Raw genomic sequence first — 20,451 nt, forward strand, 5'->3', positions numbered from 1 at the left:
GGCGAATCTGGTGGTTAGCGGGAGGTTAAATTTGGGTTTAAGTTGGCCTACTTCTTGTTGGATCTAGAAAGATCATTGCCCAAACACGATGATGCTGTTTTGCTTTCTTTTAGTGATGAAGTTTGAGATATTCTGATCCCATTAAACATAATTTGATAAACACGCCTTCAATCAAGAATGTGAATATCTATATTTTGAAATTAAAAATTGATGGAGATTAGGTATATTTATGAAGATTGTATATGTAACTTAACCATTCGGGTTTAATACAAAAATATGTCATCATACCCTCTCTTCTTTTTTTTTTTTTTCTCTCTTCCTTGGAGAAAAGGAAGGGCATCCACTTGACCACCTGCATTAGAAATCTCTAGTAGCTAAGTAGGGGTGTGACTATTAGGAGAAGTGCTAGGATATACTATGGACACGTTAATTAATAGAAATGGAACCTACCTAGATATGCTTGCTGCAAAAATTTTGCTTTAGCAATGAAACTTGTAAATATGGAGTGATTCATTTAGTGATTAAAATATTTATATTGTGCCTCATTTGTATATATTTATGGATTTTTTTTCTCCATTTTCACCACTTTCTTTCTGTCAAGATCTCCATACTCAAAAGCCAATTAATTTGCTATCGATAATTTGACAATTTAGCATGACTGCTATCAAAAATCTTGCATAACTTGTAACTATTGATTGCGGGATTTTTTTATTTTTTTAAAAATAAAATATCATAGTTATACTCTTTTCTCATTTGTAAAAAAAAATATTCAAATCATTAAAAAAATCTAAGTTTATACTAGATTCTTTTTGGGCCAAAAAACAAGAATTAGTCAACCTTTCTCGCAATTTTATGCTTTATTTTCTGCTTATGCATGACATTTTTCATATAAATCTATATGGATCACAATTTAAAACTACTAAACATTGATGTTTTATATAGTATTTTCAACTATTCTCCTTGTTCTTATGTTTATGTGTGTTTTAGTCGAGTTTGGTATGAATTCATGAATAAATTAAAGTCTCTCCTTTTTTTACTTTTTTTTTTTGGCTAACTCCATGGACTTGTTTTTCTTTCTTTCGGATTCTATTACTCATTAATTTTCACATAATTGAGTGTTTTCTTTATGACCTGCTCTTTTAGGTTTTATGCATACTTGATTTAGCAAAACTTGTCTATCAAATAACCCCACTAAATTATCATTAGTTGCTGATCCATTCAAAATATATTTTTTTACCTTCTAGGCTATTCCTAAATCAAATAATAGCTATGATCCTTTCTATCATCCTCCTGGTATTGAAAATATGAAGACCTTCCTAGCTCTCTCACAATGTTAATAGTCTAGCCTAGGCCCATAATTATTCATTTATTTTCATGGTCATAAAGAAAATATTAGTCTAAAATCAATTTGATAATACTACTATTCATTGAAGTTTTGATCTTTTTATAGTCTTCTTATTGATTTTTATGGTAATTAGTCATGACATTTGCAAATTTGATCCATGTTTTCATTAAAGTTAGGATAGTTGTTGCTATATGTTGAAGAATTTTAATGCATTTTGATAGAGAAACATCAAAAACTATCTATTTTTTGTAGCGTGATACATTAAGCACTAAATGTTGTTTGGTGTTCTACTTGACTTATCGCTTTTACTGATGTGTTAGAAATAATGGAAGACTAGCTCCTTGTTATCATGCATTTGGGTTGATGAGTTGTCAAGAATGGCAACCCAAAATATTGAAGATATAGTTTGGGGCTATTGGTTATGACTACGCTTTTAAAGATTTGGCAGACCAATTGTCTAAAGAAAAAATTTTCATTCTTTAGAGTATTGCCTCCAAATTATTTGTAGGTTTTTAACAAGTACTTTTGTTTTCTTATTTGCACTTGCATTTCTCTTCAAACTTTCTTAGAGATACAAAACAGAAAAAGGGTTGCTAGTAAGTCCATAATTATTTGTATAGTTCAGTTCTTATATTAGATTTGCTAGATCTCCTTTCTTGTCACATCTTTAGTAGCTTTAATGCACATTTCAATACTCACAACTAATAGCAAAATCCTCATAAGTTTAAGAAGAAAACAATAATTTCTTTAAATGAAACAACCTCTTTTTCCAAGTTCACTTTACGAATACTTGAATAAATTAGAAGATATATTTAATGCATTTCTTGGAAACATAAGGAGTATAATCTTATTACTCTGTAAGGGAAGGAAGCCGATGATGCAAAATATGGCTAGTTTGCATAACTCCTGTGACTATATGATTTGGCATTTAAAGTAGAATTTTAAGTGCAACTTTATAAAGTGATCCTAGTTAATATGTATGCTATGTTTCATCATAATCTTTTTTCTATGTGTGTATCGTTACTGAATGACATGAAAGTCCACCTCTTGTAATGAAGGTTATCTAGTTTTTATGCATTTATCACTATTTAAGAGTTCAACAATAAATCTTGGTAGATCACAACTATTAGAATCATAACATAAATCCTCCAACCCACCAACTCTTCTAGTTGTGCTCCTAATACATTAAACAAATATATTAAAAAAATTATTCAACTAGACCTCAAACAAGCAAAATGCCTATGGCATCTTAATCTTTTACAAACAAATAATTCCAACCCCACCCCATTTTTTTAAAAAAAACTGGGATTTACAAAATCAAGAAAAGCTTATTGGTTTCAAATATACCTCACTCGCATGAAACTAACCACTTAGGATCTTCGAAAGAGCTTTTTATGTTACTTTATATGCTTTTTTGAATAGCCAATGAAATCTAGAAAGTTGGATTAGCACATTGAAAATCTTCGAAGCATAACTTCATCATAAACTGAGCCATATACTCGCAGTGGTGTATACTGTAATATCCAAGCCCAATACTAACTTGGCCTAGTATTTTCAGGCCCAATATAAGAGTATGGGGTCAGGTCATTAAATGGGCCAACTTGGGCTCATGGTTGGCAGCCCATTTGAGGGCTACCACCTCAGCCCATTTGAGGGCTACCACCTCATGCTGCAGGTTGAGGTGACGCACCCCAGCTGGCCAGTAAGGAAAAGGCAAGTTGTTGGACCCCCATTCATGAAGAAGGAGAGGTTGCCACCTTATGCCCCTAGCTAAAGTGATGGGCCCAGCTGGCCATGGGGAAAAAGCCAGCTGTAGGCCTTCCATTCACTAAGGAAAAAGAGGGTGCCACCTCTCCGAAGTACACTATTTAAGGGAGGTTATTTAAACTTTCCATTTTAACCACTAAGGAAAAGGAGTTGAACCTTGGAGCCGGGAGCTAGAGGAAAGGAACCCTAGAGCCTGAGGAGTTGGGAGGAGGGATTGCTGATCACTATAGAAACAAGGTAAAAACCTTGCACATTTGGTAATTTGATTTGAACAGAGAAGGAAAGTCCCTCTGTAGAATGTTTCTCCCCTCTGTTTCAACAGTGAAATAGAGGGAAGAAGTTCAGACACAGAGAAAAGTAGGCCAATGAGTCTAACCTCAGGCCAGGCCTGCGCACAAGGGCAGGCCATGGGCCGCCCTGAATATAGCCCTGGGTTGGCCCAGGCCTAGTAACAAAACTAGGCCGAGCCCAACTAGGGTGGGCCCAAGTTTTATGAGCTATCTAGGCCGAGCCCAACTAGGGCCGGCTCAGGTTCTGTGAGCTATCCGGGCCAAGCCCAACTAGGCTCGGCCTGCGGGCACCTAGGGCACCGCAGGCTTGGCCGCCGTTGCCTTAGGGCACCAAATGTGGCCACAGGGCCACTAGGATCTGGCCGAGCCCCACCTCTTCTCCGATGAGGAGGTGGTGGCGCCACCACAGAAGGAGGAGGAGAAGAAAAGAAAAAGAAAAGAGAAAGAAAAGAAAAGAAAGAATAAAATAAACAATATATATATAACTTACTGGACCTTGAGCTTCATCCTCCGCCATGACCGAAGTAGGAGAGGGAGGCTCCCGGAGACTAAACCTCCCTCCGGCATCACTTCGAACGGGGGCTTAGCCCCTCCCTACCCCACTGATTCTACCCTGGGAGGTACACCCCTCGACCACAGTCGCTAGAGCGGCTACAGGCTAAGGAAGCGTCGGCTGCCTCACGGGAGCTCCCATGGGCTCATTCGTACCTCGAGGACCCTGTTCGACTCCTCCGGTGTCACTTCAGAGGAGGTCCAGGGCCCCCTACCCTCTTCCTTCTGCCGCTCCGAGGTGGGAGCATCTTCCGGAGGAGGCTCAAACCCCACGGTGGCACGGCAAGAGGGAGAAGAGGTGGGGGGGGGCAAAGAGAGAGGGAGGAGGGAGCATGGGAAAAGGCCGGAGGTTTCGGCCGAAGGTGGAAGAAGAAGGAAGAAAGGGTTTAGGGTTTCCAGTGGAGATGAATGAGAGGGAGAAAGGGAGGAGAAGGGAGATGAAGAGGCGAGAAGCCTCTAGAAATAATGGGACCCTTAATGGGTTCGGCCTGACAGGTCGGATCCAGGTTCGGGTCCAAAACTCGTTAGGCTTAATAAACAATAAATTGGCTTAGCCAAATATGACTAAACCCTAGCCCAATCGGATTGGGCTAAGTTTGGACGAGCCCAAAGTATTTTAAAATGATGGGTTTTAAAGTTAATTGGATTCGACTAAATCCAAGTAAACCTGAGTTCTAAACTAGGCTAGCCCTAATTTGGGTTAAGCACAGGTCCAATTGGGTCTGAACCCAATTCAAATTAAAACAATTTATTGGGCTCGGGCTAGCCTTAAACCGAGCCCAAACGCTGGACCTACTCTAATTAAGCCAGCTGGTATTGGGCCGAACTTAGTCAATTTTAAATCAAAAGCCCATTTGACCTCGCGGGCTCAAACCAACCATTAGGCTAAGCCCAATCAACTTAAAGTAAAGGATTCAATTGGTCCCTGCAGGCCAATTAACTTAAATTGACCCTAGACCTAGGATAGGCTCAATTAGACCTTGGACTGAGCCTAATGACTTAATCAGAAAACTAATTTGACCCAGAAAAGGCTAGACCTAATCATGAACTAGGTCTAGTTTTATAATTAAAGACCAAGCCAGCCTATGTGAACCTAGCCTGGTTTTTGAACCGAACCCGAAGGCTCCAAAATTGGGTGAATTAGACTTGGGTTAGTTCTGGATTGAACCCAAAAGCCCTATAAACAAGAATTAAAAAGGAAAAGTTTTAACCTAAGTCCCCAATATGGAAGGGACTCAAGTAAAACTCCTGAATAGGGTCTTAATGACCGATTAATTATGGAATTAGGGGATACTTACTAAATAACCACCCTTTTGACATAATAGGTGATCAAAGAGCCGATTAACAAGTTTGAAGGGATTTTGAACGAATTAAAAAAAAAGAGTAAGTAACTTGCCTTAATCTTATTACTTTATGGATCATGTATATATCATGTTTTAAAGTATTATTCATGCAATTTGCATTATGCATGATGATGTTATAAGTGCACTAAATATAATATTTGTGGTATAAACCTAAGATCAGATGTTAACTGTCGTTGATGTGTTTTCTCTCTATCTATGTGTACTATTTGTGAATAATACTATTTATGGGCTCTCAGATGCTATGGATGGCCCCCGCTAGTGGGTAAGAATAACTGAGCATATGGCCCTCGCTAGTGAGAAAAAATAACTGAGCATACGATTCCTGCTGTGGGAGTTAAGTACGACCGTAGTTATAAATCTGAGTGTGTATATTTTAAACTATGGCATACCAATATACAGTTTTACGATGCATTCTCATGAAAAGATATGTTGGTATATACACCGATTTACCAGCTCAGTATGAATATTTTATTATGAAAAACTATTATATGATGTACTTGTTAGCTTCTCAAATTCTGCTTAAAATGCTTAATATTATATTTGATCCAGTAAGATTATGCATGATTACTTACTGAGCCGTGTAGCTCATACCCATTTATTTATATTTTTCTTTCAGATCACCACCAGGGATAGCAGTAAAAGACTCATGCATCAGGGTTTCTTTCATTTTTGGGTAAATATACATTTTTGTACATAAACTGTTTAGAAGCTCTGTACTTCGAAATTTCTATTAAGTTACACTATAACTGTTATATATGAAAGTTGGCAAGTTTAACTACCCTATTATTCATGTATGAGGTTTCGTGCTATCATGGGCGATAGTCGGCGATGGCACGACCGTATCACGGATCCGGATCCAGGTCATAACATTTAATGGTATCAAAGCTTTAGGTTTAACAAGATTATAACCTTAAGAATCTTGGGTAATGGGTAGTTAAGATTATCATAATATATTAAGATTATCATAATACATTAGTCGAAGAAAGTAATTTTTTGTAATCCCATCTTAAATTTTTGATTGCTAGGTAGCTGTAAATCTAACGCTATATCCCTACCATAGTCTAGCACTATACCCTCATCCATTTTCATTTTCTTTGAACAATAGTATGAAGATAGTAAAAATCTTTGAATGTTAAGGCACCTACACCTATGCTACTCTCTATCTTCTATCTGACTATCTTTTCAACTAGCCCAACGTTGATGGTATGCCTGTGCATGCATTCAAATCTTGCTCGATTAGGCTTGACGGACTGTCTTTTATCTTGACCAACCGAGCTTTTTGAGGATCCTAAGTTTCTTGGCTCATCTGGAACCAGGAAAAAAAAAAAGAAAAGGCAATAGCCATGTATTTTCATAATTTAAGTATCTTCTAATAGATATACTTCTTTCCTACTAGTACACATATAATATATGCTTTCACTATTTACTGGTACAATAATAATATTAATTTTGAACCACAAATCACTTTTAAAAGAAAATTGAGATAAAAAATTGAATTTAAAACATATATTATTTAAAATCAAAATTGAAAATAACGATCCTTGTTTATTGTATAAAATAATAATAAAAATAATAGAAAATAATGATCATTATTTATTATCTTAAATGATATGTCACAACAGAAATAATAGAAAATAATAAAAACAATAATTATTATATTTTTTACACCGTTAGCTAAAATGATTACAATAATGGCCATTATGAGGGTTATAACACGGTTGCCAAAACCATCCGATATGCCCATACGAGCGCAAAACGCCAAAACCCCAACCATGGTATATCTGAAAATTTTAATTACCGCTCGATGCATATCCACGTGTCATGCCGTTTCGCCCACACATTTCTTGTGAATACCCACAGAGAAAAAGAAAAGAGCACGCCGCGATCTCAGCTCTCTCCCCCCACCACTGCTCAAATGTGGGCGTCCTCAGGGTTCCGGTCCTCCGCTTCTCCGGTGTCCGCTTCTCCGCTCGCCCTCAAGAAGAACCCCACCCTGTCGACTCCTCGGCCGATCTCTCGCGCTCTCCCTCGTTCTTCGTTTCCACTCTCAACGAGGTTAGATTTTAGTTTGAATTCCTTCATTTTTTTTCTCCTCTCCTCTGAGACCGCACGCTGCAATCCTCTCGTTTTATGGTTGATTTTTTCGAGAACAAACTCGTGGATTTTGTGTCCCAAGTTTCCTACTTTTTAATCTCAAAGTTAATCGATGAGAATTCAAGAACAATCAGATTTTTTTTTTCTCGAATTTTTAGTAGACTCAATGCCCAAATTGCTTCATATTTTATTTTTCGCGACTGATGAATTAATATGCTGGAATTCTGCACGAATGGTTTCAAGAACCAAGAATCCACTGCTTTTGTGCGGGTGGTATGTATCGTAATCAAAATTTTGAGTTTGCTTCCTTTAATGCCTGTGAAGTTTAGGGTTCTTGTAGTTTGAACGCTAGAGACGAGCTATGCTAGGAAGAGATAGAAAATTATAGCTTGTAGGATTAAAAAGCCGCCTGTGGAAAGGGATAGATAATCGGATATGTTTTGGAGTTCCAGAGGGCCCGAAACGATTATGTCGTACAGTTATTTTCAATGCCATCCACCTAGAATGGAGTGATTGTTATAGTGAAGAGTACAATGATGTATGAATGTGAGAGATGGATCAAGCATGGTAAATGGGTCGAGGCTCGTCCTGCTTGTTTTTGAAAGAAAAAGTTACAGATGAATATAGGTGTGGAGCATTGACTGTCTGTGGGCTATGCTTTAGGGTATTGTACAACAGAAGCAATAGAAGGATGGTGCAAAAATAAATTTGCAGACAATTGTCATCATGGTACGCCGTACCATACCGAACCAGATGGTATGGGGTGTATAGTACTGTACCAGTTTGGTACCGATGCATAGTACGAAAGATGTATCGATACTCGCTACGCTGAACTGGCTCCTATACCATGCATACCGACACAGTAATTGGTGACACCAATATGAAGCTTAAACTAAGATGGCGTACCTTGATTGTCATTGCTGCTGGACAAACCAAGCAGTAGCTTTCGCAATAAAAAATCATGCTATTGGTTAATCTTGCAACCAATTTTGGAAGCTGGCTGATTCTACAACTAGAAGGGTAGGGAATAAGCAAGATAAAGCAATTGATTAGGAGGTGTAAATGGTCTAGTTGCTTGGTTTAGGGCTCTATTTGTGCAGTTTGTAAGTGAAAATCTCCTGTCCATTTTCAGATTGGCAAAATATCATCTGTATGAGTGCATTCTGAGTCCCACATCTAAGATAAAGAGAAATAATGGGCCACCCGAAAAAAAAGTCCTGCATGTTACTGGCCTTTATGTTCATGCAGTATGCAATATTATCCATGCCACTTGTCTTGCATCCATTTGATCCTTGATTAGAGTGCAGCTTTTGTTGTGTAACCCTTCGCGATCATCTATTAGCAATTAAGTATTGGGTCAAGCTTTCATAGGCTTGGACTTGAGTGTTCCATCCTAAACTAAAAGAAAATTTAGGCTGACTCATGGCTACCACATAGAGCTTTGTCATTTTATCCAGATAGAACAGAATCGTAGTAATGGTACCTTTCATGGATCATTGTAATTTTTCATAAAATGCTTGGTTGTTTATGATTGTACATGAGGAAGAAGTGACGTTGAGAAGTACTATGCTTGTATAAAAAGATGAGCTATTTCTTAAATGGTTGTGATCTCATTGTGTGTGTGTGAGAGAGAGAAGCAGATGGGTACCGGAGTTTGGTATTGATTTTAACATGGCTTCACCGTTGAGGCATTACAAATATATATACCATAATATGCTCATCAAAATAGAATAGATTCTTGGCCATGGCACAATATGAGGGTATCGAAAAATGGAGGTGTGAGACATGCTTTCACAAATGAGAATGGATAGAAATAGTGCAATTGGAAAGAGAAGTTTGTTCTCTAATTTATGTTTAAATATCCTTAAGGAAAAAACTTCCTGTTTGTGGAGAAACTGAGATATCAAGACATTTCTTCTAGTTAAGTTTGGTTGAAGCATGGCTTGGTGAAGTGAAATAGTCATTGAAAGGCAATGTTCTAGCAATTTGTTGATCAATTTTATAGAAATACGGTGCCACATCATTTTTTTACAATATTTATCAACTCTCTAGATGCGTTGAACATTAAATTTCAACAGCAGGATTGGCTTTTGTGTAAAATGAACTTTTGAACTGTATTTCTGTTGTAATAGGTTAAACAGCTGTTCAAGCTCTACTTTAAGGAAAAGCGCTCTGTTATAGTTTTGGCAGAAGTAACTGTGTCATAAACTTAGTTTCAGCATAGACTGCAATGCCTTGTGGCTGGTCCCTGCAATGTGATAGTGAACTACTTGCTGGAGAGTAATTCTCGTTTCTTAATGGTTAGGTTGAATTCACTATGTGATACAGGCCTAGAAATTGATTGGTTGTTACTTCTTTCATTCAACTAATTTGAGCAGTTTACAATGATTCTTGGAGTTTTATGGTTCTAGATATCTCTTAATGGTTCTAGATATCTCTTATTGTACCTAAACCTGCACATTTCTTAGTTGTCTACTTTGGAGTAAGATCCTTTAGTTGTTACAATTGTTATGATTAACATTAAAAGGTCTGCTGGTAAATTAATTTTAGGTAGGGAATGGATAATTTCAGTTGCTCTAACTGTCTCATGATTGAAGAAGCTCTAGATTTTTTGGTTTTGTCTCATCATAAGCATTTTTGAACTTCAACAATGATGATGGTCGCCAATTAGATATACATGTGGTGACATGTCTCATCCATTACCCCTTTTATAGGATCAGTGTAAGATGTAGTTACGCTGCGCCAGATATCAGGGAAGATTCCTCTTCTGTTCCAATAGATGTAGTGGCAGATGTAAAATCTGAAAAGGTATGTACTTTAGCCATGTTTTATTTCATATATCTATGCATGCATGCGTGTTACTATGCATGTATATAATCTCATTTTCACTCCATTACATGTAAATCTACATCCATACTGCTATAAAATAATGTGATATTTTTTTTCTTAGATTGTAGTCTTGGGAGGCAGTGGTTTTGTTGGTTCTGCTATTTGCAAAGCTGCGGTCTCCAAGGGCATCGAGGTTGTCAGCCTAAGCAGGTGCATTAGTTTTCTTATCATGAGGGTATTCTTTTTTATGATTTTATATTTTCTATTGAGGTATATTATATCCGAAGTTACTATTCATGCTTTTTGTTTTAACAATATAAACCTCTCTCCCCCTCTCTTTTCCTTTTTCTATGCTGGGCACTTTTTATATACTAAAGTTTAGGTAATTATTACAGGTCAGGGAAGCCTTCTTACTCAGATTCTTGGACGGACCAAGTCACATGGATGGCAGGTATGATCTTATACCAAGTTCTGGCTTGAGTCTGCATCAGTTGATGCCTATAGTGCTTATACAGGTCTCTTCAATGCACAGTTTACAACTTTACATTCTATAGTTATTTTCCTTTAACAAAGTAATAATCATATGAGCTTATTATTGGCAGGAAAGAATTTATGGCCAAGTAGGTTTTTTTTTTTTTTGAAAAGAAACTGCACCCGAGTGCCCACACTAACTAAAACAAGTGCACATGCATGGATAGATATGAACGCAGATTTTTTTTAGCAAGATTGGTTTGTATTAGATAAGCAACACAATAGGTTGGTTCAAATCATTGGAGGAGAACAAGGCAAGAATTCTATAGGAAGATAAAGCTAAGGCATAATGACTAGAAACAATAAAAGTCTGCAAATGGAAATATATTTCAAGGAAAATAATAAATATACAAAAGCTATATGATGTGGCATTTAACAATAGGCATATGAATACTTTTATCAAGATTATAGTTTAAGGACATTGAAATGTTAGCAAACAGATGCCAAAACTGTAGAGGTCGAAGTTTGCGACTGAGGATTTGTAGTGAAGAAAAAGAAGGGGACATATATTGCAACAACATACTTAATAAGGAGGCGATCTTAAGGACTATGCAAGGGTAGAACAAGGATTTTTCATTTCAGGAGACAACAATAAACGTTTATTATAACTTAAAAAGACATTCTAAAAGAAACCAAATTCTTGTGGATAGACTGTAAAAAATTATTACAGTTGTGCTCAATGTTATTTAGTACAACAAAAATCATCTATGTTTGAATATTACTAAACCTTTCAATATTTCTTTTTGCAATCTAAATAACCAAATAATTTGTGAGAAACTTGCTCTTCATTTTGTTTCAAAGTTTCATTTTCATGATATTCATGGCTGCGAATGCTTGTTCCATAGTTGCTGTTAAAAGTGGAAGTCAGTATGAGTCTAAGCAGATGATTTATGTGATGATGGATCTTTGATTTTCTTGTCTTCACCACTCCATGATAGAGTTCACAAATTGATGATGCATTTTGAAGTTTCAGGCATATCTTTCATAGGGCTTTAACTTTTAATCTTACATGATTTATCTCTTGTTTGATGAAGTCATTTTGATAAAATTTTCAACCATTTTAAAAATATCATGAATTTTAGACAATTTATAACCATATTTGAAATCTGATCCCATGTTGAGACTAAAAGTTCCTTTGTGTTCTCACTAAATTTGTTGTTTAATTCTTGCAACTTTGAATCAACTCTAGCAACAAATACATCCAGCTGATAATGATGTTCTGTAGTCATTTCATCATGTTGATTCGGCATTCATCCTCGACGAGCAGTATAGTGAGCATGCATGTCAGGAATATTCATATTACGCTTCTTTAAAAAGATATTATCTTTTCAAGCCATTTTCTTTGAACTCTTGAATAAGTTTTTGTGTTAAAAAGATTAAGTTCATGATATTGAGAATTTCTTGAGGTTGATGCTGAAGGATCTGGCATAGATCATCCGTGCCCATGAATTCTCTCATGAGATGTAATATGAAGACTGACTTGAATAATGTTACAAATCACAAGCAGCATTTGCACATTCTCTTTACACATATGTTGATCTATCGTTAATGATATTCTTCAAAACTGCATAAATTGCATTGTACATGTTTAATACACCAATATTGAATCAAGATGTGAAAACCAATATGTCTCTCCAGCTCGCTGCAGGTTACCAATTAGGTTAGTCCTTTTATAGTCCCAATTTCATCAAGTAGCAGCATATTTGCGATCGTAGCAGCTTGTAACCCTCGAGCCATTTGCAAGAAGCACTAACAATTTTGGCTGAGCCCAATGGGAGACTGGCTAAAATTTTCAGTTTCCATCAATTTAGGCCAGTTTTGGGCCGATTTCAGTCCATTTTGGCTGAAACTGGGCAAACCTTTTATTGTTTAAAAAGTATTTTTGTTTACTCTTTTATAATATTCACTAACATTATTCAAGCATCAGTATATCCTTTCATATGCTAGTTCAATCACACATTTATCTATAAGGCATAAACCATTAACACATGTTTGTGAGGTCAGATTTGAAACATTGCAACAAAGCTTGGAAGTGCATCAAAAAGGAGCATGAGGGGTGGGGCGCTTGTTGTTTTTTGCTTTTTTCTTTTTCTAGCTTTATATAATTATTTGTTGATATGATGTGATTACTCATAAAGAAAGGATTATTTTTAACAGTGACTAAGGATCCTAGGCAGAGCATGTAGTGTCTCCATTCTAATCGATTATATAGGTATTGTTTGAGACTTAGAGTACTTTGTACTAAAATATTATTCTAGCCTGAACATACGTAACATGCAAACTTCAAAAGAAAAAAAGCTTTGGGAGGAAATGGATATATGATATTTTTAAAATCTTAAAACTACCCAAGCTACATAAATTATGAATCTAAATAACCCATAACAACATATATTTTTTTTAATTTTTGGATTTTTTGGCTCTTTGGTTGAAATTTCAAAATTTGGAGTGAAACTGTTGAAACCGCCAAAACCTCCAAAATTAAGCTCTACCTTGGGGACTAAAACTGGAACTGAAACTGAGTTTTAAAACCTTGAGAGTGATTATACTTTTGATGTAGCTCAAATGATCTACCTGTCGCTAGTATGTATCTCCTATTTTGTTTTCATATGATACAACAAGGACATGTTTTTTTGGGGTATGGTTCAAGTCAAACTACATTTTATGTCCACAACCCTTTTTAAGGTAAATAGAACTCTCATTTGGCCTTCATCATCCTATATGCCCTCACACACACACACACACACATAGAGAGAGAGAGAGAGAGAGCCTACAAGAGAGTGGGGAGATCTAAAACTCTAGAATATCTGTGGTCATAACATTGACATATCTGTGCCCCCTTTTTTTTTCATGATTGTACTGGCATCTGCATTGTGTCATCTTTATATCTTTTATCATTGTCCATGCTTCATAGTGCAACATATAGATACCAATGACAAATGGAACAATTTTACTGCTAACGATATTTATGTAGTTGCATAAACTTTTTGGTCCTTTGCAGGATGTTACATAAATAACATAAAAGTTATCTTCAAATGCATAAACCACAATGACTTTTTTATGATTATAAAGCATATCACCCAGCTCTCTCAATTTAGAGCTTGGGTTGCTCTTGCTATGTGATTTTGGAACAAACTTTGAGTAGGTTGTTTTATGCAAATATAAATATAGAAGCTCGTCTATCAACTTAAGGTCAAGGGAACAAACCATAATAGCATGTAGATGAACAAGTAAAATCACAACCTTTTCCCTCTAAGAAACCTATATGAAAATCAACCTAGAAAACTGGATTCAAGTCATCATGATGTAGGCCATGTTGGTGGTTTTAGGGCATAAATGTATTTTTTTTTTTAATTTGAATCCGTTTTGTTCTCCTGGAAACTAACTGAGCCCTACTGATCGAGTTCTCATGTCTGAATGTGAATATATCACCAAAACTATAGAACCCATATTCCCTCAAGAAGAATATAGAAGAGAACAATTGCCCTCATAGTTCTGGAAGTCCTTCCATATGTAGACTTTCAAATTATGAAAAACCACAATGTTGCTATTGCTGAACTTCTCTATTTGACCGTTGGAATAACTTGGATACAAGAAGATAATGCAATAATTTGCCTCTAACATTGATTATGCAGCTCTCTATGGGAGTGGATTTTAATGGCTTGCATTTTCTAATCCTCTTCGTGCATAGATGAAGCCATAGTTCCAGAAAGAAATATACAACCACACAATTTATATTGAAATACAAAGTAAGGGTGCCTTTTCTTCCCATCATGGAAGATGGTAAATTACAAAATTACATGTGGAGGTTTTATGCTTCTGTCACAATGTAGTTGTCTTTGAAATTTTAGTACATGATAGACCATCTCTAATAAAAGAGTATCTTAAATATACATGATCCTCTCTCCATCAATGAATGCCATATATTCGCTATATCAGTTTTCTCATTCCATATCCTAATAAGAACTTTATTATTTGCATAAATTCTACTTTTGAGTTCTTCTGTAAATTTGTTATGGACATTTTGAATCTGCTCCTAGTTTTTACTGATCTTGTTTCCTCTGGCCTTCTAGTACATACCATGGCTTGTATGCCTTTTAAGCTCTCTAATTAGAATATGTCTATAATCTTATCCTCTGTCATTTTCCTTGTCTCTACTAAAATTCGTTGATCAATGCTCATTAGAATTCTTATATTATTTCTGTTTGCTGCTTCTCTACTAAAACTCGTTGATCATTTCTTTCTTTTGCTTTTTAAGGACTTGTTAAAACTAGGGGTCCATTGGGTACGTGTGGAAAGCTTTTTGATAAAATGTATTTAATCCAGGCCTAAAATCTATGCAGGAGATGTTTTCTATGCAAGATGGGATGAAGTACTGGTTGGGGCAACAGCAGTTGTTTCAACCCTTGGAGGGTTTGGAAGTGAGGAACAGATGAAGAAGATAAATGGTGAGGCCAATATCTTGGCAGTGGGTGCCGCAAAAGATTTTGGTAAGTACTTTATGTCAAGCTTGGTATCTTCGTAAATAATGCACTGGCTCCATTTTAGACTCGAAAATGAATCATCCTTTTATTAGTGAGCTGTTAGCATGTAGTTACATTTAGCGAAAGATCCTTTCTTCAGTCAGGTAAAGCTGCTAAGTTTTAGTCCCAGTTAATTAGAAATTTACAGAAAAAAAAAGCAAAACATGCCTAAGATATATTTAAGGTGATCATTGGCATTGGAAGAAGGTTTAGCTCTTACCTGTCATGGAAATACATTTTAATAAAAAGCTGAATGCAACTTATGGCTATATAATGTTTTTCTTAGGAGGAGATTTTCTGATAATTTCTGTTCTTTGCATTTCTAGTGATGTGACATTTCATGGTGATAAAAGAATTCTTAGTTCTGATAACTAGCCACGTGAGATGATCACAAGTTGTAAAATAAACCATCTCGAAGTGTGGCCGGAGTTTTATCTATGCGTTGTGTTCGAGTTTGTTTTTTTGGAGTAATATTTGTGCCTAAAAGATGAATAAAATCCCTATCGAAGTTTGCCCTCTTCCTTCTTCCTAAGCTCTCTTCATGTATGGGGGGGATCTGTTGAAGGCATTTCCTTGGATAAACTTAAGTTGGCTAACCAATAATGTGGGATTCCTTACTGGTTAACTGGCCTCCTAGGTATTATGGCAGGTCTCTCTTCCATAGTTACCTCAGGCAACAAATGTGACACCACATTCACATAAAATAGTTGTCTTCTGAGAACTAGTTGCCATTTTTCAGAATTCGCTGCCATGAGAGTCTATTTTATATAGCTTGCGAAGCATTGTGAACAAGGTTTTTGGGTATTTTGAGAATTATGAGTTACTGATTTTCTTGAGGGTGGATTTCCTAGTTTTTCCTCCTTTTCGAACCCTCTTCAAACTCTTCTCCTTTCTATATCTGCTCTTGGAGAAGCTATGGAACCCCACATTCTCTCTTATTGGGTTATTTGAATAATGGGTCAGAATTGGAGGATCTAATCAAGGCAGTGAATGCAAAATATGAAGCATTGGCAGAATATTTCAGAAGGGTGATGGTAATATTAGAGAGTCAACTTTCTCCTAAATAATTGAATCCTTCTTCTCAACTTCCACTTTCTATAGTTGATTATCATGAAGAAGCTGCATATCGGTATTTCATCGAATTCCTCAAACTAGAGGTAAACCCCAAGTCTTGTATTCATATTTCTTCTACTTTTGAATACGAAAAGACATATAGATATTTCTCTAAAGTTGGAATGTTCTTCCTTTAGAAGCTCTTGATTCATCTTTAAGAGTGGATTCTGTTTTTAGAGATGCAAGTATGCTTTCTAAAGATGTAAATTCTTTTTTGCAAAATCTTTTAAGAGTACTCCTATTCTAAAAGAAAGATGAACCACGAGTTTAAAAATGGTAGTGGAAATTTATCTAAGATCATTGTTAATAATGGAACTGTTAGGAACATGGTTTTGAACAAGGTGGCGATATGGTGGAAAATCTCAATTTAGTGATAGAGCCAGAAACATCTCCATGTTCAATGGCTTGGATGAACAATCATGTGAAAATCATTATTAAACATCAAAGTATTATCTCCTTTCCATCAACAATAGGTACAAAGATCAAATAATACGTGACATCATTCCGATGATTATCACCCATCTTGGTTTAGGCAGACCATGGCTATTGAATGCCGTCCATGATGCTTGACATAATTATTTCCTTTTAAAACATGAAGGGCAAAAGCTCACAATTGCATCAAAAAGAAGTTATTTTGCTAATGAAACTTCAAAAATCTAAGGCAATGAATTCTTGGTTCTTACAATGAAAAAAAAAAACGAAATAAAGTATCTTGGAACTAGGCCTGTCAATGAGCTAGCTGAGCTCGGCCCAATGCAGGCTCGAAGCCTTGCACCCGAGCCTAGACTATGCCTTAGGTTATCAAGCCCAAGCCCAACATGGCTCAAGATATTTTTTTTGGATTGCGCCGAGCTCAAAATGGGCCTTATCTGTATCAAATTCTCTACTTGGGACTAGCCCAAAGACTATTTAGCTCATGTTTCCATGCTCGAGCCTAGCCTTTGATTCTATCATCTAAGCTTGAGGGCATGATTGTCTTGGTTCGGTCCGTTGACAGCCCTACTTGGCTACTTGGAACTATGAAGATTGGAAAGGAAACCAAAGTAAACATCTTAGAACTTGAGGGCATGTTCGTCTTGGCTAAGGGATTTTGATGTACCATAGATTCAAAGAATTGTTAGATTGCACAATCCAGGCCTTCCACAATCTACATGAAACTAGCAAACTTCTGCAAGGTGCAACTTTTTGTACAAGCATCGGATATCTATGATCGTGGAGTTGGTGGATTCCATAATTTCATATCTTATCCTTATAAAAAGTGTCTTCTAACTGCTCTTCTCCCTTCTGTCTTTTTATTTTCTTCTCTTGATAGAGAGGGTAATAGATAGAAGAAGAGAGAATATGAAATAATGTAAAACAAGATTAGCAACATAATAAAATAGAAATAGGAAAAAAACATGGCAATCCTAGGTCCATTAGCTTCATCTTGGATGTGACTAGTATGTAAAAGATGTAATTACTTTACACATATATTATGTGTGAATGTATATGCATGAGGAGTACTTTTGTCCTTGTAAAACATATTTGCTCTAGAGAAAGTGAGAGAGTAGCAGTTACGTTGGTTGAGATGCGTCGAGTTAGATACAGGTGGTCAAATATATGTCAACCCAAACCCAATCTTTTGATTAAACAGGCAACACAACCTGACCCGCATGCCCTGTTTAATAAATGATCAAAGTAGGTTAAATATGTTAGGCAGGTCTTTAACAGGTTAGATGGATTTTAAACAGGTTAAGTGGGTCTTAAACGAGTCAGGTTATGAGTCGACTCAAGGATTAAATAGATCGAAATGGGTTAAATGGGTCATGATTCTAAATCTAAACCCAACTTGTTTAATAATAGGTTAGGTTGGGTCGACCCATTTACGACTTAACCTGTTTATGCTAAATTTCAATCGGCTTAAGGGGGATTGGGTTGGTGAGTTGGATCATTAATTGCCATCCAGAGAGAGGAAGAGTGAGAGTGAGTTAAGTGTACAAGTATGATGCTATTTTGTTCTACTTTTATGTTTAATGCAAATTATTTAAATGATTTTGTCTGCAATAAAAGAGAGACATGTTCAGCTAATCCTTCAAGTTCTCATCCTAATAGGAGTTCCGAAGTTCATTCTGATTTCGGTACATGATTACAATCTTCCGTCATTTCTACTCACCTCGGGGTATTTCACTGGCAAGAGAAAAGCCGAGTCAGAGGTCCTCTCCAAATACCCAAATTCCGGTACTTAAAAAAGGCTTTACCTCTCCTTCAAGCAGTCACCACTTGGTACTATCCTATCAATGTTGGACTCAGCAATATGTTTGAAATTGCCTCATGTTTCAACAGGTGTCGTGTTTAGACCTGGTTTCATCTATGGTAAGAGAAAGGTAGATGGCTTTGAGATCCCACTTGATGTTATAGGTGAACCATTAGAGAGACTACTGCTTGCCACTGAAAATTTTACAAAGCCCCTGAGCTCGCTGCCTGCATCTGATCTCCTGTTGGCACGGCCTGTGAGTGTCGATGATGTTGCATATGCAGTGATCAACGCAGTCATGGATGATGACTTTTTCGGCATTTTCACAATTGAACAGATTAAGGAAGCTGCGGCAAAAGTGCGGACATGAATTTGGTGCACTCAGCCAATGTGACTGCTCGACATCAATTTTCAGCATTTGAACTCGTTGACACATCAGTCATAAGCTCAGGTTGCCTCCAAACTACCAATTTGAAGTCTTTAGTTGGGAGCTTAATCTTTATGATGAGGTTTCAAATATTCCAATCCTCCATGTTGTATTGCTTGCATTCTTTAGAGCAAAAAGGGAAGAAATTCTGGTGAAATATTTTACCCTTCTACATAGGCTAGCTCAACTATCCTCTCCATCAGCACTTCACAGAATAATATGTTGCTGAACTTTCTTTCATCAATTTACTGTATGGTACATATATATAAATATATACACATATATACATATACATACATATATGGATGTGCATATGTGTGTATACATATACATGCATGCATGCATATATGTATGCATGCATCTTTGGACTTTTTCTCCTTGTAAAGAAATAAAGTGGCAGTGCTACATTCTGGTATGGAACTTGGAAATTCCCTTCCGAGCACTTGCTGGGGTGCCAACTAGCAGACCTCGATCTCATTGGCATATAATTGCAATCATATACCCTTTTCCCAACTATTTGGGGTTGGCAGCCCCATTGGCATATACTGTTGGAAATATATTTGTATGCTGAGTATGAAAATTCAAATTATGCGATCCAAAAGCATTTCAGAAAACAGTTTATATAAATAAAAAATGTCAGTCTGATCGCATGGCAATCATGTTTAAATAGAATTCTTTATTTTAATCCGGTTTCTCATGATGAATTCTATTCATGTATCAAGTTTGTCTAATTTCCTTGTGTAGACTGTTGTCAACTGAAGGAAATCCAAGGGAAGCTGCATTTGATTTCTGAAGTTTAAAGTGTGAAGGTCTCAAAGTTAGGTTTTCTATCATTTAATTACACTTTGATCTATGGAAATCCAAGCATGGGATACTAAATCCTGACTCAATATGAGCAAAGCAACTAACCGAACTGGCTTGGAACCAATCGACCACCTTCTTTACAGCCTTTGGTTTGGTCCTGATGAACACTTATCAAATCAGTCCTTGAAGACTGTAAATATAGTTTTGCTGTTATACTGATTCAACCTGTAGTTATAAATAAACAAACCATGGTAACAAATCTCTCTGGTTGTCTAGAATTTCATGATAAATTTTGAGCCTTTGTAGAGAGAACTAGAAATCCATATGTGCTATTTATTTCATAATTATTATCTAAATATTAAATTAAAGTGAAGATATCATGGCGATGAAAAGAATGTGTTATTATCTTATCATTTTGTAACGTCACTATTGTTACAAATTTTTATTTTCTTTACTTCTTTGTCGCAGTTAGATCAGATTAGGTCTCATCAACACCAACGTCGAAATCTTGAGGCCGACTCATAAATTTGTTGAGACATATGTATAGCCTCACCGCATTTTTGGGATCAATTTCAAAGCTGC

The 20,451-nt window shown here is 36.3% G+C and overlaps 1 protein-coding gene and 1 pseudogene across 1 annotated transcript; one reads left to right on the forward strand and one right to left on the reverse strand.

The window, feature by feature from the left end:
- Positions 1–7,177: 7,177 nt before the first annotated feature.
- LOC103716369 (NAD(P)-binding Rossmann-fold superfamily protein) lies at positions 7,178–19,485 on the forward strand. The gene is made up of 8 exons (XM_026808197.4): positions 7,178–7,373; positions 10,127–10,220; positions 10,363–10,451; positions 10,637–10,692; positions 15,113–15,259; positions 18,497–18,622; positions 18,728–18,894; positions 18,976–19,485. The coding sequence occupies exons 1-8, from the start codon at positions 7,234–7,236 to the stop codon at positions 19,006–19,008; spliced, it is 852 nt and encodes a 283-aa protein (XP_026663998.1). The 5' UTR covers positions 7,178–7,233; the 3' UTR covers positions 19,009–19,485.
- On the reverse strand, positions 11,382–12,377 carry LOC149751084 (uncharacterized; annotated as a pseudogene).
- Positions 19,486–20,451: the final 966 nt, after the last annotated feature.

This window comes from Phoenix dactylifera, chromosome 16 (genome assembly GCF_051530095.1).
Source record: "Phoenix dactylifera cultivar Ajwa chromosome 16, Ajwa_hap1_PhDact_Kaust_v1.1, whole genome shotgun sequence".
In the NCBI taxonomy this organism is placed as follows: domain Eukaryota; kingdom Viridiplantae; phylum Streptophyta; class Magnoliopsida; order Arecales; family Arecaceae; genus Phoenix; species Phoenix dactylifera.